The sequence below is a fragment of the Vicugna pacos genome, chromosome 2 (assembly GCF_048564905.1).
Source record: "Vicugna pacos chromosome 2, VicPac4, whole genome shotgun sequence".
Lineage (NCBI taxonomy): Eukaryota > Metazoa > Chordata > Mammalia > Artiodactyla > Camelidae > Vicugna > Vicugna pacos.
In genome coordinates this window covers 120,628,393-120,648,230 of record NC_132988.1, presented here as the reverse complement: position 1 = coordinate 120,648,230, position 19,838 = coordinate 120,628,393, and the positions used below count along the sequence as shown (strand labels likewise).

Here is a 19,838-nt window from a genome sequence, read left to right as displayed (position 1 = left end):
CAGTGCTCTTTTATTTTAGAAAGCAAGTATACAGAACAAAGGAGAAAGCTCTTTGATGTTTAAATATTTATCTTTCTTTATCATTCCCCCCAGCAATATCATTCCCTCTAAAAACCACCAATTGCTTGTTATGTAGTGCGTACCCTGAAACTCTCACTGGCTCATTATTAGTGACTTCTGTAACAAGGGCAACAGACACCTGATCACGAACAGATCAAAATGTTAAGCACCATGATATCTTAATCAATAAACTGCATTTACAACAGCTTTGCACTATTTGTCAACACTATCAATTATTTCATTTCAATATAACTACTCTTATATCTTACTCATTATAACCTAGCTTGCAGAAAAGAAAAACAAATTATTGGCCCAGACTTACAAATTCAACATAAAAACTCCCTTCCTAATTAAAATAAAAACAACCTGGTATTCCAAACATTTCAGTCACACTTGTGAGCACGTCACCGCTTTTACTGTTACACGGCATCCTAAACGTAGGTACACAGATCCACTGATCGTTGCCACCTAAGAGCTTAACATTCCTACAGCAGTGTAATACATACTGCCGAAACCGCTTCTCTCGTCCACCACACACAATAAGCAAATACTACATACAGGTTCAATGACCTGAGAGCAAGGGTGACGCAACAGGCCCTGTAAAAGAGCCCGTCTCTTCTGAGGTTAAACAGCTGATCCAGACTCTAAGGGAAGGAAAAGAGTGTTACATTTTTAAAGCAGTAAGGGCTAAGGTTACAGGAAACTTAGAGAGCAGCTCAGTCATCACTGCATGAGAGTAAAGCACGAGGGAGCTGGGCTCCATTCTAGACAATACAAAATGCTACAAAATAACTCTGCTACATTTTATTTTGTGAAAATTAGCAAAGCGAGACTTCACTAAAGTAGAGTCAGGAGACCAGAAGAGGGAGCTCTCAGGCAGCACCACTCCAAGTCAATGACAGAAGAATCATCAGCTACAGTCCCCAACAGATGCATCATCATGGGAAAGATCACTTACAGGTCCCAACAAGATGTACCCTGTGTCTCCAAAAGAAACCAACTGCCCCAGCAATTCAGCCAGTGGGAAACTGAACCACCCTGAACTCTCACTTTTCTCCAATGGACTTTGGTTTGTTCAAAACAATCCTTCCCAACTTCTTCCTTTTTCTCTATAAAATAATGTGTCTATGGCTCTTGAATAGCATACTTGTCCCAATTTGCAATTCTCTGCTATTCTTGAATAAACCCATTTTCGCTGGTAAAATAACTCTGATTTTTAAGGTAAACAATTTTCAAAACTAGGTCTTAAGAATAATTAACATTCAAGGTAACAAAAGGTTCATAAAGTTACTCACTCTTTTCACTTTCTCTCCAGTTCTGAGACGCCACTAAATCACCTGAATGCATAGCAGTCATAATCTTCTGAGCAACAGTGGAAAGTGGTATCTCACAGAGATCAAAACCTACAAATGCCTCATAATTTTCCATTTTCATACAATCCTAAACATAAGATAAACATAATATCCATATATTAATTTTGAAATTTCAAAATAAGAAACAAATTACGTGAAAATTTCTAGGTAGAGACGTTCATAAAAATTGCTATATTCACCACTACAGGAAATAGGTATCAATTGTCCCCATAATACAGACAGGACAGTAAGAAGAAAGCAAAACACATAGAGGCTCAATTGGGTATTATGGCAAACAGGTGACAAAGAGCCTGCCATCCAGGTGACCAATTTTGAAGTAACCTCCTCAAATATTTCCTACTTCCTGAGACTTGAAATGAATGGCTGTTACAATCTTCAAACATACAAATCTAGTAACAAAAATAATTTTTAACTGACATGGGTAATTATGGCAGATACACAACCTGACATCCTTTCCCTTCCACTGCTCAGCTGTACTGGCCCCCTGTGCTGAGTGGGTGAAGGTCTGGAAGGGACAGCACAAATCATCGAGTAGCTGGTCATGCATCTAACACATCTGGCAGTAATCTAAACACAATTTCCTGTTTCATGAACCAGAAAACCAGGTGACATTTTCCTACACTATTGGAAAGAAGAAAAATTTTCAGTAAATTCTCGATTCCAAGGTAGGGCAGAAGGAAAAAAAAGAACCAAAAAAAGGTCACCTGTGAGGAGCTAACAGCGAGGTCTTAAGCAAAATTTATTACTACAAATTTTTCAAGCATATTGAGATCTACTTTATAAATATAAAACTTTAATGTACAAACACAGTAAGACAAAACATATTTGTTCAAAGAATTACAAAAATTGTCAAAGCCCATATATGTCATCTAAGCACACCCATTTTCTGATGGTTACAGCTGAAGAATTCCATTAAGACCACCTAAAATGCAGTTTTTAGACCGGCAGTCCACATTAAAAACAGGCAATACATTCTTGGATCAGGAATAGTCTTGAAAGTATTATCTGTATCTTCTCTATTCTCCACAAGGTTTACTTAGTATGTAACACAGGCCACATATAAATCAAGCACTCAAGAAGTACTTGATGTAATAATTGATAAACAAGCTACTTCAAATTATTTTACACTAACTCTTAAAATAATTTCTAATTGTCCAAATACTACACTTCTATCCCAACTAACACAGTCCAGCATTTAAGTATTTTCACTCCTAAGAAACTAATTACAACAGCCTTATACATCATCTCAGCAACCACTTCTACACTGAAGTCAAAGCACTGCAGAAATGTTGAGCTCCCAGGACCCAACCTCTAAGATGAGCAATGGCCAATGGAGACCTGACGTTCTCTGTGGTATAAGTGTGAACACCAAAACAGTCTCAAAGTCTACAGCAGGGAATTGCCGGGGAAGACAGCTTGAGTGGCAGAATTTTACTTTATAGACAAATATGAGGGGATTCGGCTATTCATGTATTAAGGTCTACACAGTTTTAACAATGCTGACTATAAAATTTTTAAATATTTAAGAGCAGAAAATTTCTATCTCTTAAAAAAAGTAGAGATGTAATTAGCTCTATTAAAAATATCTGCATGGACATAGTAATGCTTTTCCCCTGTAAGTTATAAGCTACCAGGACTAAGTGACACCAAGCAAACGTTCACATCATAAAAAACACTGGTACTCTGAACAAACATAAGAAAAAAACCAAATTGATATAATACTTGAATTAATTCAGCGAAATGCTCTATTGACTTCGAAGTCAAAATTTTCATAGTGTTTATTGGCTATACTCTCCTTTTAATATATAAAACATTGAAATATAGCATATACAGTAAAGATTCCATTTTTAGTAATTTTCAATCTTCAAGACCAATGGTCTTAATCTTTGATTGGTTTTCTAAATTCTCCACAGTATCTTTCAGATAATCTTCATCTTTTAAAAAATATACATATAATTCTCTTTCCATTTGATGCAGTTTATTAGATGCCAAAATTTTTCTTTTTGTCTTCACGTCAGCAAGAATATCAGTCAGAAGATGATTTAGCTTATTTAGTTGAGATTCAACTTGATGAAACTGCTCCATTAACTCCTAAAAAGGAAAATAACAATGGTTTTAATGCAAGAGCTCTATTCATAACACCAATTATAATCTGAAATGCAGCTTACACAGAAAGAATCTAAATCATATTATTCCCAATTTTAACAATAAACGAACTTCAAATAAAAATCCACAGCATGTTTAATAAAAACTCCATATAAGAGCCATTGCAGCAACTTCCTGTACGTAATTTTAAGTGAGTCAAAGCACTCTTACTCCCTGAAGATTATCTGATATGTAAAGTGTTCTGCATATTCATACATTAAACAAATATTACTGAATGCCTACCACATGCCACACACTATTTTAGAGACTACAAATGTAAGAATGAATGCTGTTTCCTTCATGGAGTTTACATCCTGTTGAGTAACCAAATCTTGTTTTAACCTAATCTCTGTTTACTCAGACACTGAAGTACAGAGAAAAACCTTGAAATGAAGCAATTACAAGTAAAACAAGAACTACTTTAACAAACATCTCTGTTTTTCTTTTCTCTTGTTGTTACGGAAGATGGAACTATATGTGACATTCAACAATCCTGACTTACCGTGTCATTCTTCTCAAGAACCTAGACATGCTGGACTCTTCACATTTAACACACTGCAATTCCTCATTTCTTAGCATTAAAGGCAGATTATTAGCAAGTTGCCATGGCTTTCTAATCATGTATTCTACTCCTATAACTTTTCAGGCAGTATTACCAAGAGGTTCTCAGAAAATCTGGAGCTATAACTACCTCAACCTTCCATGGCTTCTCAGCATGGCCCACAGCATGGTAATCTCCAGGTGCGTTTACTCTGAACAGATTCCTGTATCTCACTTCACACTAAATTCCTCAAATTCTACAACAGGGCAGGAAGCCACGTTTCAACAGGGTCCCTGGTGATTCTAATGTACAAGCTCAAGAAGAACAGCTCCACATCTGTCATAAACGCCAGTTCCAGAGAGTAGTACTTTATAAACTGCATTTTAAAAAAATAAGTAATCCCTACATTAAGTGGTCTCCCTTTGAAGAAAAACTCTGTAAACTTGAATGCAGTGAGAAACATCTCACCTTTAATTTCAATACTAAAGACCTTTAAAATTGCTAATACTCCTACAAATATTAAAAAATATTCAATTGCATTAATAATAAAAATGCAAGTTAAAATTGATACAAATGACATTTTATCCCTCACTGGCTAAGGAAGAATTGTAAATAATGATACCCAATTAGGTTATAGTGAAATCACCATATTTTAGTGATTCTAGGATGCAAGCTTTCACATTTTAATATATCTGAAATCAGTATGCACTATATATTTAGGAGCATCATGTTACTGTTATTGATCAGACACTCGTAAGAAGTGCTTTACCATTTTTTTTTAAAAATGGGGGGATGGGTATAGGTCAGTGGCAGAGCACGTGCTTAGCATGCACAAAGTCCTGGGTTCGATCTCTAGTATCTCTAGTTTAAAAAAAAAATTCGGTTCTTTTGGTAAGAGCACAAGAGATCTCCCCTCAACAGACTCAAGTGTACAACACAGGATTGAGAACTGTATGCACAACACTGCACAGCAGATCTCCAGAACCTGTCCACCTTGCCTAACTAAAACTTCATACTTGCTGATTAACATCCACTCATCCACAGCAACCACCACTGTACTCTGGGCTTCTAGAAATGAGTCCATTTTAGAGACCTCATATAAGTAGATTCATGCAAGATTCCCTTGTGATTGGCATTTCACTTAGCATAATCTCCTCAACGTTCATCCATGTTGTCCCATATTGCAGTATTTTTTAAGGCTGAATAATACTCCACTGTATGAATATACTACATTTTCTTTATCCATTCCCCTACTGATGGACTTTTAGGCTGTTTCCACATCTCAGTTACTACAAGCAGTGTTGCAATGAACCTGTGAGTGCAAATATCTCTTCAACATCCTGTTTTCCTTTGGATATATACCCAGAAGTAGGGCTGCTGAATCATACAGTTCTATTTTCAAAATTTTCAAGGAACTTCCATACTGTTTCCCACAGCAGCTGCACCATTCTGCATTTCCACCAATAATGTACAAGAGTTCCGATTTCTCCACATCCTCCCTAACATCTGTCTCTTGGTTTTTTGGTAATAGCTATTCTAACAAGTATAAGGTGATATCTCATTGTAGTTTTGATTTGCACTTCCCTGATGATTAGTGACATCAAGCATCTAGTCATATACCTATTGGCCATTTTGTAAGTCTTCTTTGGAGAAATACCTATTCAAGTCTTTAGCCCATTTTAAAATCAGGTTATTATTTTTTTGTTAACACTGACATTCTCGATACACAAGGTGAAAAAATATAAAAAATACTTTGAGTCAAGAAATAACATAGAAGATCTAGACACTAAGGGTGAAGCTTTAGAAAAACTTTAACCATTTTAATTGACTTTTTTCTTTTTCATGTACAGTCAAAAGTGACCTGATAAAAATCTATGTCTACCCACACCTAAAAGATATCTTCTAATAGGAATAAAATAAAAACTCTAAATAAGAAAAATACTGTTAATTTAACTTAAAAAAGTTTCTTTCTTAGCAACTCATGAAGTGATGGTATGTCATATTACAAATGGTGTCCAGTAGACATTTACATAGTGCTGGTGGCATTGTAAATAGGTACAACTCCTTTGAAAAGTAATATGGCAGTATCAAAGGTCTTTAAACAATGTATAAACCCAGGAAACTCAGTAATTCTACTTCTAAGAGTTCATCCAAATGAAAGTACCCAACAACAAAAAGCTATATACACAAGATATACATGATGTCATTTAAGAGCAAACAAAAGAAAAAAATGAAGACTATCAAAACATCCAATGATGGTGGACTGGTTACAAAAATTATGACAGTAATTAAGTCAATAGAGTATTATAACATTAAAAGTTAACAAAATTACTTAGAGTGAAAATGTTTATTTCATAATGCTAAGTAAAAAGAATATAAAAGATACATAAGTAAAGGTAAAAAGCATATACCTTGCAAATACTAACCAAAAGAAAGATCGCATAGGAATATTAACAACAGACAAAAAGAACAACAGAGTCATTATATAACACTAAAATGGTTCAATCCACTGCAATTTAAATCTACCAAGATAATAATTCACTGCAATTTTAAACTTGGATATAACTTATAAAATAAACTCAAATTTAAAGAAAAAACTGATAGAGCTACAATGAGAAATTTTCAAATCCACCATCATAGGATTTTTACATAATTATCTAATAGATCGAGAAAGTAAAATCATCGATTTTTTAAAAAACTAATCACAGATATCACTTCACATCCATTAGGATGGCTATTACATATTTTTTAAAAAAGGGAACATAACAAATGTAGGCAAAGATGTGGAGAAACTGGAACTCTGGTGCAGTTGCTGTGGAAATGTTAGGCAGTTCCTCAAAAAGTTAAACACACACTTACTGTATGATCCAGCATCCATTCCTATAGGTATACACCCAAAAGAAATGAAAACAGACTCAAATATGTGTATACCAATGTTCACAGCAGCATTATTCACAACAGCCAAAAGATGTAAACAACCCAAGTGTCTATTAACAAATGAACAGATAAACAAAATGTGTTATGTACATATAATGGAATATTCAGCTACAAAAATAAATAAAATTCTGACACATGCTACAATATGGATGAAACTTAAGGACATTATTCTGAGATAAGCGAAACACAAAAGGACAAATATAATTCTACTTATATGAGGTACCTAAAATAGGCAAATTCAGAGACAAAGTGGAGTAAAAGTTACCAGGGGATGGGGAAAAAGGAGGGATGAGGAGTTAATATTCAATAGGCACAGAGTTTGGACCATTTGGGATGATGAAAAAAATTCTGGAAATGCACAGTGGTCATGATTGCATGACATTGTGAATGTGTTTAATGTCATTGAATTGGACACTAAAAATGGTTAAAAATGTAATTTTACATTTTATGTATTTTACCACAATAAAAAAATTTAAAAAACTAATCACAAGCCTTATTTTAAGAAAGGGTAAGGTAGGTATTCAGATCAATTCTTCCATGGGAAAAAACATAAAAGGCTAAATGAAATATTTAAAGAGTCAAAACAAAAGCTTCCTAAAAGCAACAAAGAGATAAGATATTAAAAGAAACCACCAGTCCAATAAAACAGCCCAGATTGGTAAGGGAGTAGCGCTGCTTTACTCAACTGCCAATCATGGAAAAATAGAACCCGTGATTCTTGAGACTTACAAGATGAGTGGGAGAATAATCGAAGTCCAAGGTCCACAGAAAGTAGGAAGTCAGAGGAGACCCTCTTCATAATAAACTAACAACTCAAAGGACCCCAACAATTTTAAGATCAGGATGGCCAGAAGTGGAAGAGCCCTTGGTTAGAAATATAGCCCAGACAGAAATCAATTGGGTCCTCCAAAGACTCTTGCAGTTTGAACCCAGTTTGTGGTTCAAAATTGGTAGTGCCCATAGTATCTAACAAAACATACATGAAGGCAAAAAACATTTAAAGATAATTTATTCCAAAATATTAAGAGGGTCCCTTCACTATAAAAATACTGATTTTAAATTTGTACACTTCAATAAATGGTGATAAGACAATTTGGTTATTTATGGGGAAAAATAGTAAAATCAGAACTCAATCTCTCATGCTATATATAAAAATAAACTCCTGGTGGATTAAAGAATTAAAATTGAGAAAAACTAGATTTGGTGGATATTTTCAGAGCATTACACCCCCCAAAAATAGAATATACATTCTTTTCAAGTGCACATGGAACATTTTCCAGGATAGATCATGTACTTGGACACAAAAGAAACCTCAACAAATTTAAGAAGATAGAAATTATCTCAAGCATCTTTACTGACCACAATGCCATGAAACTGGAAATCAACAACAGAGAAACAAAGAAGAAAAAAAGAAAAGCATGGAGATTAAACAATATGTTATTGAAAAGACAATGGATCAATGAGGAAATCAAAGCTGAAATTAAAAAATACCTTGAGACAAATGATAATGAAAGCACAACCACTCAAAACCTATGGGACACAGCAAAGGCAGTGCTAAGAGGGAAGTTTATAGCGATACAGGCCTTCCTCAAAAAAGAAGAACAATCTCAAATAAACAAGTTAACCCACCACCTGAATCAATTAGAAAAAGAAGAACAAAAAGCCCCAAAAAGCAGCAGAAGGAAGGAAATAATAAAGATCAGAGAGGAATTAAATACAATAGAGATTAACAAGACCACAGAAAAAATCAACCAAACCAAAAGCTGGTTTTTTGAAAAAGTAAATAAAATCGACAAGCCTCTGGCCAAACTCACAAAGAAGAAAAAAGAGAGAGCACAAATTAGCAAAATAAGAAAGGAAAATGGAGAAATTACAACAAATAAAATAGAAATACAGAATATCATACGAGAATATTATGAAAAACTATATGGAAACAAACTGGATAACCTAGAGGAGATGGACAAGTTTCTGGAAACATACTGCCCACCAAAACTGAATCAAGAAGAAACTGAACACTTGAACAATCCGATCACTAGAAAGGAAATAGAAATAGCAATTAAAAACCTCCCTACAAATAAAAGTCCAGGACCGGACGGCTTCACCAGGGAATTCTACCAAACATACAAAGAAGAACTCATACCAGTCCTTCTCAAACTCTTCCAGACGATTGAAAAGGAGGGAATACTCCCAAACTCATTCTATGAAGCCACCATCACCCTGATACCAAAACCAGGCAAAGACACTACAAAAAAAGAGAATTATAGGCCAATATCACTGATGAACATAGACGCCAAAATCCTCACCAAAATTTTAGCAAATAGAATCCAACAACACATAAAAAAGATTATACATCATGACCAAGTGGGGTTCATCCCAGGGACACAAGGCTGGTTCAACATACGCAAATCAATCAATGTAATACATCACATCAACAAGAGAAAGGACAAAAACCACGTGATCATCTCAATCGATGCAGAAAAAGCATTTGATAAAATTCAACACCCATTTATGATAAAAACTCTCGCCAAAATGGGTATAGAGGGAACATATCTCAACATAATAAAAGCTATATATGACAAACCTACAGCCAGCATAGTTCTCAACGGTGAAAAACTCAAAAGCTTCCCACTAAAATCTGGGACAAGACAAGGATGCCCACTATCACCACTCCTATTCAACATAGTCCTGGAAGTCCTAGCCACAGCAATCAGGCAAGAGAAAGAAATAAAAGGGATCCAAATTGGAAAAGAAGAGGTAAAAGTGTCATTATATGCTGATGACATGTTACTATATATAGAAAACCCTAAAAGTTCCACACAAAAGCTACTAGAGCTGATTGAAGAATTCAGCAAGGTAGCAGGTTACAAAATTAATGTTCAAAACTCAGTTGCCTTTCTTTACACTAACGATAAATCAACAGAAAAAGAAAGTAAAGAAACAATCCCCTTTAAAATAGCACCCAAAGTAATAAAATATCTGGGAATAAATCTAACCAAGGAGGTGAAAGAATTATACACAGAAAACTATAAACCATTGATGAAGGAAATTAAAGAAGACTTTAAAAAATGGAAAGATATTCCATGCTCTTGGATTGGAAGAATCAATATTGTTAAAATGGTCACACTGCCCAAGGCAATCTACAGATTTAATGCAATCCCTATCCAATTACCCAGGACATATTTCACAGAACTAGAACAAATCATAATAAAATTTACATGGAACCATCAAAGACCTAGAATTGCCAAGGCATTACTGAAGAGAAAGAAAGAGGCTGGAGGAATAACTCTCCCAGACTTCAGACAATACTATAGAGCTACAGTCATCAAGACAGCATGGTATTGGTACCAAAACAGACATATGGACCAATGGAACAGAACAGAGAGCCCAGAAATGAACCCACAAACCTTTGGTCAACTCATCTTCGACAAAGGAGGCAAGAAAATACAATGGAATAAAGACAGTCTCTTCAGCAAATGGTGTTGGGAAAACTGGACAGCAGCATGTAAAACAACGAAGCTAGAACACACCCTTACACCATATACAAAAATCAACTCAAAATGGATTAAAGACTTAAACATAAGACAAGATACAATAAACCTCCTAGAGGAAAACATAGGCAAAACATTATCTGACATACATTTCAAAAATTTTCTCCTAGAAGAAATAAAAGCAAGAATAAACAAATGGGACCTAATGAAACTTACAAGCTTCTGCAGAGCAAAGGAAATCAGAAATAAAACAAGAAGAAAACCTACGGATTGGGAGAAAATTTTTGCAAGTGAAACCGACAAAGGCTTGATCTCCAAAATATATAAGCAGCTCATATGACTCAATAAGAAAAAAATAAACAACCCAATCCAAAAATGGGCAGAAGACCTAAACAAGCAATTCTCCAAGGAAGACATACAAATGATCAAAAAGCACATGAAAAAATGCTCAATATCACTAATTATCAGAGAAATGCAAATCAAAACTACAATGAGGTATCACCTCACACCAGTCAGAATGGCCATCATTCAAAAATCCACAAATGACAAATGCTGGAGAGGCTGTGGAGAAAGGGGAACCCTCCTACACTGCTGGTGGGAATGCAGTTTGGTGCAGCCACTATGGAAAACAGTGTGGAGATTCCTCAAAAGACTAGGAACAGACTTATCATATGACCCAGGAATCCCACTCCTGGGCTTGTATCCAGAAGGAAATCTACTTCAGGATGACACCTGCACTCCAATGTTCATAGCAGCACTATTTACAATAGCCAAAACATGGAAACAGCCTAAATGTCCATCAATAGGTGACTGGATAAAGAAGATGCGGTATATTTATACAATGGAATACTACTCAGCCATAAAAACCGACAACATAATGCCATTTGCAGCAACATGGATGCTCCTAGAGAATGTCATTCTAAGTGAAGTGAGCCAGAAAGAGAAAGAAAAATACCATATGAGATCGCTCATATGTGGAATCTAAAGACTCATGGACAGAGAATACAGACTTGTGGTTACCAGGGGGGTACAGGGTGGGAAGGGATAGACTGGGATTTCAAAATTGTAGAATAGATAAACAAGATTACACTGTATAGCACAGGGAAATATACACAAAATGTTATGATAAATCACAGAGAAAAAAATGTGACAATGAGTGTGTATATGTCCATGAATGACTAAAAAATTGTGCTGAACACTGGAATTTGACACAACATTGTAAAATGATTATAAATCAATAAAAAATGTTAAAAAAAAAACCTATGAAGATTTCAGAATCTAGAATATTAGTGACTTAAGATCAGGAGCCACTAGAGGGGAGGGTGTAGCTCAAGTGGTAGAGCGTGTGCTTAGCATACACAAGGTCCTGGATTCAATCCCCAGTACCTCCTCTAAAAAATAAATAAGTAAACCTAACTACATCCCCCTGCAAAAAAACAAAAATAAAAACAAAAAACAAAAAACAAGATCAGGAGCCACTTTGGGACTCAAATCCCATATATTACAGCTGAGAAAAGTAAGACATTTTAGAAGCTTCTTAGAATAGATAAACAAGATTGTACTGTGTAGTACAGGGAAATATATACAGGATCTTGTGGTGGCTCACAGAGAAAGAGAATGTGACAATGAATGTATGTATGTTCATGTATAACTGAAAAATTGTGCTCTACACTGGAATTTGACACAACATTGTAAAATGACTATAACTCAATAAAAAAAATGTTAAAAAAAAGAATTAAAATTGAACAGCATAAACAGCAAGTTTACACTGTATAGCACAGGGAACTATATTCAATATCTTGTAGTAACTTACAGTGAAAAAGAATATGAAAACAAATACAGGTATGTTCATGTATGACCAAAGCATTATGCTGTACACCAGAAATTGACACAATATTGCAAACTGACTATACTTCAATAAAAATATATATACAAAAAACTGAACAGCATAACTTTAAGACAAAGTAAAATGAGTCTCTCTTCAGCAAGTTGTGCTGGGAAAACTGGACAGCTGCATGTGAATCAATAAAGTTAGAATACTCCCTCACACCATACACAAAATAAACTCAAAACGGCTTAAAGGCTTCAACATAAGACAGGACACCATAAATCTGGAAGAAAATGTAGGCAAAACATTTTGTGACATTAATCTTAGCAATATTCTCCTAGGTTAGTCTACCAAGGCAACAGAAATAAAAGCAAAAATAAACAAATGGATCTAATTAAACTTATAAGCTTTTGCACAGCAAAGGAAACCATAAACAAACCAAAGAAACAACCTACGGAATGGGAGAAAACATCTGCAAATGATGCAACTGACAAGGGCTTAATTTCCAGAATATATAAACAGCTCATACATCTTAATTAAAGAAAAAAAAAACCCAAAAAAAATCCCAATCCAAAAATGAGCAGAAGGCCTAAACAAGCAATTCTCCAAGACATATGAATGGCAAATAGGCACATGAAAAAATGCTCAGTATCGCTAATCATCAGGGAAATGCAAATCAAAACTACAATGAAGTATCACCTCACCCCAGTCAGAATGGTCACCATTCAAAAGTCCACAAAAGATAAATGCTGGAGAGGATGTGGAGAAAAGGCAACCCTCCTACACTGCTGGTGGGAATGTAGTTTGGTGCAGCCATTATGGAAAACAGTATGGAAATTCCTCAAAAAACTAACAATCCTTACCATATGATCCACCAATCTCACTTCTGGAGGGAACCCCATGTATCTGGAGGGAACTCTAACACAAAAAGATACATGCACCCCAATGCTCACAGCAGCACTATATACAATAGCCAAGACATACAAGTAACCTAATGTCCATAGACAGATGACTGGATAAAGAAGCTGTGGTATACAATGGAATACTACTCTGCCATAAAAAAGAATAAAATAATGACATTTGCATCAACCTGAATGGACCGAGACCATCATTCTAAGTGAAGTAAGCCAGAAAGAGAAAGAAAAATACCATACATCCACTCATATGTGGAATCTTAAAAAAAAAAAAAAGGACACTATGAACTCATCTACAAAACAGAATCAGACTTGCAGACATAGTAAACAGTCTTATGGTTACCAAGGAAAGGGGGTGGGAGGGGATAAATCTGGGAGTTTGAGATTTACAAATGTTAGCCACTATATATAAAAATAGATTTCTTAAAAAAAGTTTTTTTGTATAGCACAGGGAACTATGTTCAGTATCTTATAATAATCTTTAATGGAAAAAATATGAAAATGAATATATGTATATGCATGACTGGGACACTGTGCTGTACACCAGAGATTGACACACTGTAATTGACTGTACTTCAATTTAAAAAAAAGATAAAGTAAAATGGATTATTATTATGATATTACAGGCAAACTTTGAGTGATAAATGACATTAAAATTAAAGTCTTTTGAAAAAGCCAAAACCGAACAGCAAACAGTAAAAAAGGGGGGGAAAGTCACAAACAAGGTGCAAATATATGTAACACAAATAACTGACAAAGGTCTGGCATTTGAAACATATAAATAACTCCTACTGAAAGGGGGTTCAACCTCCCTAATAATCAGAGGAATGCAAATTACAACCACAATGGGATATTATTTTATATCTATACAGATTGAGAGAAATTTATAAATCACACAATGTTAAGTGATGGAAAGGATGTAGATAAATAGCATCCCTTAGATGCTGCTGGTACAACATGGTACAACCATTTTGGAATCAATTTGATGTATCCTGTAAAACTGAACCTGCTATCCACTAATTCCACTTCTGAGTGAGGTGAGAATGTGTGTGTGTGTGTGTGCGCGCGCGTGCGTGAGCAGGCATGCACCTATGAGATATACAAGACTATCCACAGCAGCATGATCTACATTGGCAAAAACTGGAAATAATCTAAATATCTGTCAATAGGACAGATAATTAAATTGTAGAATTTCATATAAGGAAATACTAACTATACAAAAGAGATAACTATAAATGAGCTATAGCTTTACATATATCAACATGGATGAATCTCAAAGTCATATAAAGAAACAAGCAGATTACTGAAAAATTCATACAACACAATGCGTATTAACTTCAGAAACATACAAAACTAAACAACATGCAGTCTGTGTTATAAACAAGAGAGCAAACGACAAAATCAATTGTAGTAGTTACTCCTTGAAGAAGAGGGGAATGCTATTGGGAGCAGCATGCTATTATTCAACATACACAGAATTTCAGATATAAGGACAATCCTATATTTACTAAGAGAGGTGAAAAAAATACAGGGTTAAAAAAGAATTCTCAGTGTAAACATCACACATCCTTTCACATATGAAATATTTTATAAATTTTTAAAATTCTGTGTACACTGATCAAAACTTGAAACCACAAAAGACATAGAATTGCCACAGTATTACTGAAGAAAAAGAAAGAGGCTGGAGGAATAACTCTCCCAGACTTCAGACAATACTATAGAGCTATAGTTATCAAGACAGCATAGTACTGGTACAAAAACAGACATATGGACCAATGGAATAGAATAGAGAGCCCAGAAATGAACCCACAAACTTTTGGTCAACTAACCTTCAACAAAGGAGGCAAGAAAATACAATGGAATAAAGACAGTCTCTTCAGCCAATGGTGTTGGGAAAACTGGACAGCAGCATGTAAAGCAATGAAGCTAGAACACTCCCTTACACCATACACAAAAATAAACTCAAAATGGATCAAAGACTTAAACATAAGACAAGATACAATAAACCTCCTAGAAGAAAACATAGGCAAAACATTATCTGACCTACATCTCAAAAATGTTCTCCTAGGGCAGTCTACCCAAGAAATAGAAATAAAAGCAAGAATAAACAAATGGGACCTAATGAAACTTACAAGCTTCTGCACAGCAAAGGAAACCATAAGTAAAACAAAACGACAACCTACGGAACAGGAGAAAATTTTTCAAAATGAAACCAACAAAGGCTTGATCTCCAGAATATATAAGCAGCTCATACGACTTAATAAGAAAAAAACAAACAACCCAATCCAAAAATGGGCAAAAGACCTAAACAAGCAATTCCCCAAGGAAGACATACAAATGATCAATAGGCACATGAAAAAATGCTCAATACCAGTAATTATCAGAGAAATGCAAATCAAAACTACAATGAGGTATCACCTCACACCGGTCAAAATAGCCATCATTCAAAAATCCACAAATGACAAATGCTGGAGAGGCTGTGGATAAAAGGGAACCCTCCTACACTGCTGGTGGGAATGCAGTTTGGTGCAGCCACTGTGGAAAACAGTTCAGAGATTCCCCAAAAGACGACGAACAGACTTACCATATGACCCAGGAATCCCACTCCTGGGCACATACCCAGAAGGAACCCTATTTCAAAATGACACCTGCACCCCAATGTTCATAGCAGCATTATTTACAATAGCCAAGACATGGAAACATCCTAAATGTCCATCAACAGATGACTGGATAAAGAAGATGTGGTATACTTATACAATGGAATACTGTTTAGCCATAAAAACCGACAACATAATGCCATTTGCAGCAACATGGATGTTCCTGGAGAATGTCATTCTAAGTGAAGTAAGCCAGAAAGAGAAAGAAAAATACCATATGAGATCGCTCATATGCGGAATCTAAAAAACAAAAACCACATAAATACAAAACAGAAACAGACTCATAGACATAGAATACAAACTTGTGGTTGCCAGGCGGACGGGGGGTGGGAAGAGACTGGGATTTCAAAATGTAGAACAGATAAACAAGATTATACTGTGTAGCACAGGGAAATATATACAGGATCCTGTGGTAGGCTCACAGTGAAAGAGAATGTGACAATGAATGAATGTATGTTCATGTATAACTGAAAAATTGTGCTCTACACTTGAATTTGACACACTGTAAAATGACTATAACTCAATAAAAAAAAGTTAAAAAAACTGAAAAATAAGTATGTGAACAAAAACGAGATATAAAAAAATAAACGCTACAATAGGACAATGAGATTGGGGTAATATTTTCCTCATGTTAACATTTTCTTTAGTATCTTTGGCAATGAACATTATTTTTTACAGCATTTTAAATTACTATGGCAAGCACTCACCTGATCACTAAGCAAAAGCTGATTTCTTCCTTGATACAAAGCATCACAGAGCATGTCTACATCATTATTTAGTCTGGACAGAAAGAAAGAATGTTCTTGAGCAGATACTGCCAACTGCTCTTGTACCAAAGAAACATCCTGTTTTAATTTCTCGGCCACTTCCTCCAGGCTTCCGTGGGTTATAAACAATTCTTTTTTCTTATTCTCGCCTTCTAAAAGTTGATGAAGCCTAAAACGTGAAAATAAAAATTATAGGAAAAAATTCTCAAGTCAGTACTTTTCAAAATTATAATCCACTACATTAAGGTATCTTTGAGGACACTACCAACTTAAAAATATTAATCAATCTGCTACTAAATCAAGCAACTAAAAATATTCCAACTAAAATACTATCTCTTACAGAAATATATATTCTAATTATTGTATCTGAATCCCCAGTTTTTCCTTCTCCCAAGTTTTAGACATAAAATCCTTTTTGACTTTAACTGCCATTAATCTACTTCAAAGTACATTTCAGAGATACCTCCTTCTTTCACAGAACAAAACTAAGATGTACTAGAAACAGCAATGAACTAGAAACAGAAGACCTGGGTCTGAGTTCTGGCTGTTATGTGAGACCTAAGTCAAGTCAACCTCTAAAACTTGATTTCACATCTTAATACCTACCTAATTTTAAAGGATTGTGATACTTAAAAGAAAAAAAAGAAAGTAATACAACAATGTAAAATGTTTTAAAAAGTAAACAATAAAGAACTATATAAACAGTAATAGTAAACTTGCTACTCCAGTTATGTTCATATTTGCTTGACAAGTTAAATTCTTGATGAGCCATGAGACCACTTTAACACTTCAAACATTAATGGCAGAAAAACCCTATGAGGTAAATGGAAAAATGTGAGGCAGCATCTTCTACACATAACTGACAAAAAGGGCCTGCTGTTTTTCTTAGAATTAAAAAAAACTATTATTTTAATTATTTTAACAAGTTGCAACAGTTGTCCTAAAACTGGTTCAAAGCCCAAGGCTGGCAATTTTATTCTTGTGGAATGTAACTACACAATTCCAGGGGGCACCATTCACACAGATAATGACATCAATGCCACCGTCTGAAACCATGCAACGAGGCAGCCCTACCCATGTCCTCTCATTTCATTAATAAGAAAACAAAATGATGAAGTGATTTTCCTCTAGTCTAGAAAAAAATCAGGAGTAGGATCCAGATTTTTGAGTCCTTTGACTACTTTAGCCTCCAATTTCAGAATCCTCATACTGAATTCCTTAGACATCTAGAAAAACATTGGGAGCTAACATTCTTTGCTGATACACCTGACTACACACAAAAATGAAGTCTTCTCCCCTCTCTACTGCTGCCTTCTCCAAATGCAGTCAGTTCTCTGCTCAGCATTATTTACTATACACCAAGCTGTATTCAAACTTCCTGTTGCAGTTAAACTTCTGTTCCAAATTTAAATAATAGTGCCTAAATATGAATAAAAGCCTTATAATTGTATATATTCAATCCTCCAACCCGTCCACCTCACCTCTAAAAAGCAGCTACTTCCAGATTTAACGTGAATGAAAGAGTGCAAAAGTTAAAAAGGAAATAGAAGCACATAACAGAAAGGTGGAAGAAGAGAATAGAAAGGCCAAAAGTGGAGTGCAAATAATTTTTTTTAACTTCCATAATTTTAGTTCAACCTCTCTTTAGTACTTTACAAAATCAAAGGAAAAATAATTACTCACTAAAGAAACAATGAAGCATACCTGTGAGTAGAATAATCCCTGGTATCAATGGTATTCCTTGGATTTATCTTGGGAGATACTGATGGGTCTGTTAGCATTTCTAATCGCTGGTGGAGCATCATATTACTGTGACTGAGTTCTTGAACCAAGTTTTCAAGTTGACGATATACGTCCCAGTGCTTTCTCAATTCAATTTCATACGATAATTGTAGAAGTTCAAATGATGCCTTTTGCTTTATCAACTGATTTAAAACTAACTCTTGTCTTGCTGTATAATAGTCTTGTTTAGCAATCTGCAGGTCAAAATCTCCCTTTACAACTGGCATATTCAGTAACTGGGCATTCTCTTTTACCACAGCAGGTAAACTTTTGTCTTTTATATGAGTGATCTGTTCTTCAAGTTTCAGAATCTCACTGTTCAAGCCAGAAATTTTAGCATCCAAATTATCTTTGCCAACAGCCTACACAAAGAAACAATTAAATTTCAAATTATAATTATAAAGTTGAAATAGTTTTAAAATTATTTTCACTTTCCATTTTAGGTTATCAGATAAGATACTAATAAAACTAATTCCATACTAGCAAAAGCCAAAATTACAGTTAAAAAAGGAAGTGTGGACTAACCCAAGGGTAAAGCCAGTATGAACTGCTAAATTTTAATGTATTACTACTAGGTAAAATACTATTACACAGTAATGGCTACCAAAATAAAGATCTTGTCATGTTTGTCTTACTCATTAAAAATCATCAGCACACTACTCACTGAATGCTAATGTACACTATTTAAATTTTTCTTAAAATTAAAATAACCTCAGTAGCTATTCTCCTAGCCCATTTGCTGATTTTAGCACTTTGACAGAATGACAGGCCTTCATACATCATTCCAAAGTTTGTGTCAGTTACAGGTTTCAGTTTCAGAAAGGTTGTATTACTCAACTTTCTAGTGGTTACATTACCAAGAAAGCAAGCTTTGCAAGAATGCAGATCGATATCTATAATACAACCAAATGTTCCCAAAAAGAGAATCAGGGTTCCAATCCACTGATCAGGATCTCTAATTTCATTAGCACTATCCTCTGGTCAGAGCAAACAAGGAAGAATACCCATAACACAACAGTAAGACTCTTTACCCATACATCATAAAAAAGGAGATTTCAGTGTCATCTGTATCTGAACCAACAAAAATTTCAAATTCAGAATGCAAAAGTACTTTTGTTTAAAATTAGCTAGATAATGTGGTTGGGACCATAATTACTATTTCTGCCCTCCACTAATACGAAGATCTACTTGTCTGAAACAATGATACGTATCACAACTAAAAACTGAACAAACAAAATAAGACAATGTAATTACTTATTATATCCCCCTTTCTAAAGTACTTTAATATCAATATTATATCCTCCACTACTATCAACAATTTCAATATGAATCCAGTTTCATTTCTC

At 34.8% G+C, this 19,838-nt stretch overlaps 1 protein-coding gene across 6 annotated transcripts in view; it reads right to left on the bottom strand.

Moving 5' to 3' along the window:
• HAUS3 (HAUS augmin like complex subunit 3) overlaps positions 1–19,838 on the bottom strand; it is a 147,688-nt gene that overhangs the window by 125,510 nt on the left and 2,340 nt on the right. For 3 of the 6 annotated variants that reach the window (XM_072948017.1, XM_072948013.1, XM_072948025.1), the window contains exons 3-5: positions 18,415–18,854; positions 16,651–16,879; positions 2,154–3,524 (exon numbers count right to left, since the gene is read on the bottom strand). In XM_072948017.1, coding sequence (XP_072804118.1) covers positions 3,291–3,524; positions 16,651–16,879; positions 18,415–18,854 — 903 coding nt within the window. In that variant the 3' untranslated portion in view covers positions 2,154–3,290. Of the gene's footprint in view, positions 1–1,355; positions 1,501–2,153; positions 3,525–16,650; positions 16,880–18,414; positions 18,855–19,838 lie in introns of those variants that run through there. The other 3 variants (XM_072948033.1, XM_072947998.1, XM_072948005.1) reach the window with 1 other exon arrangement.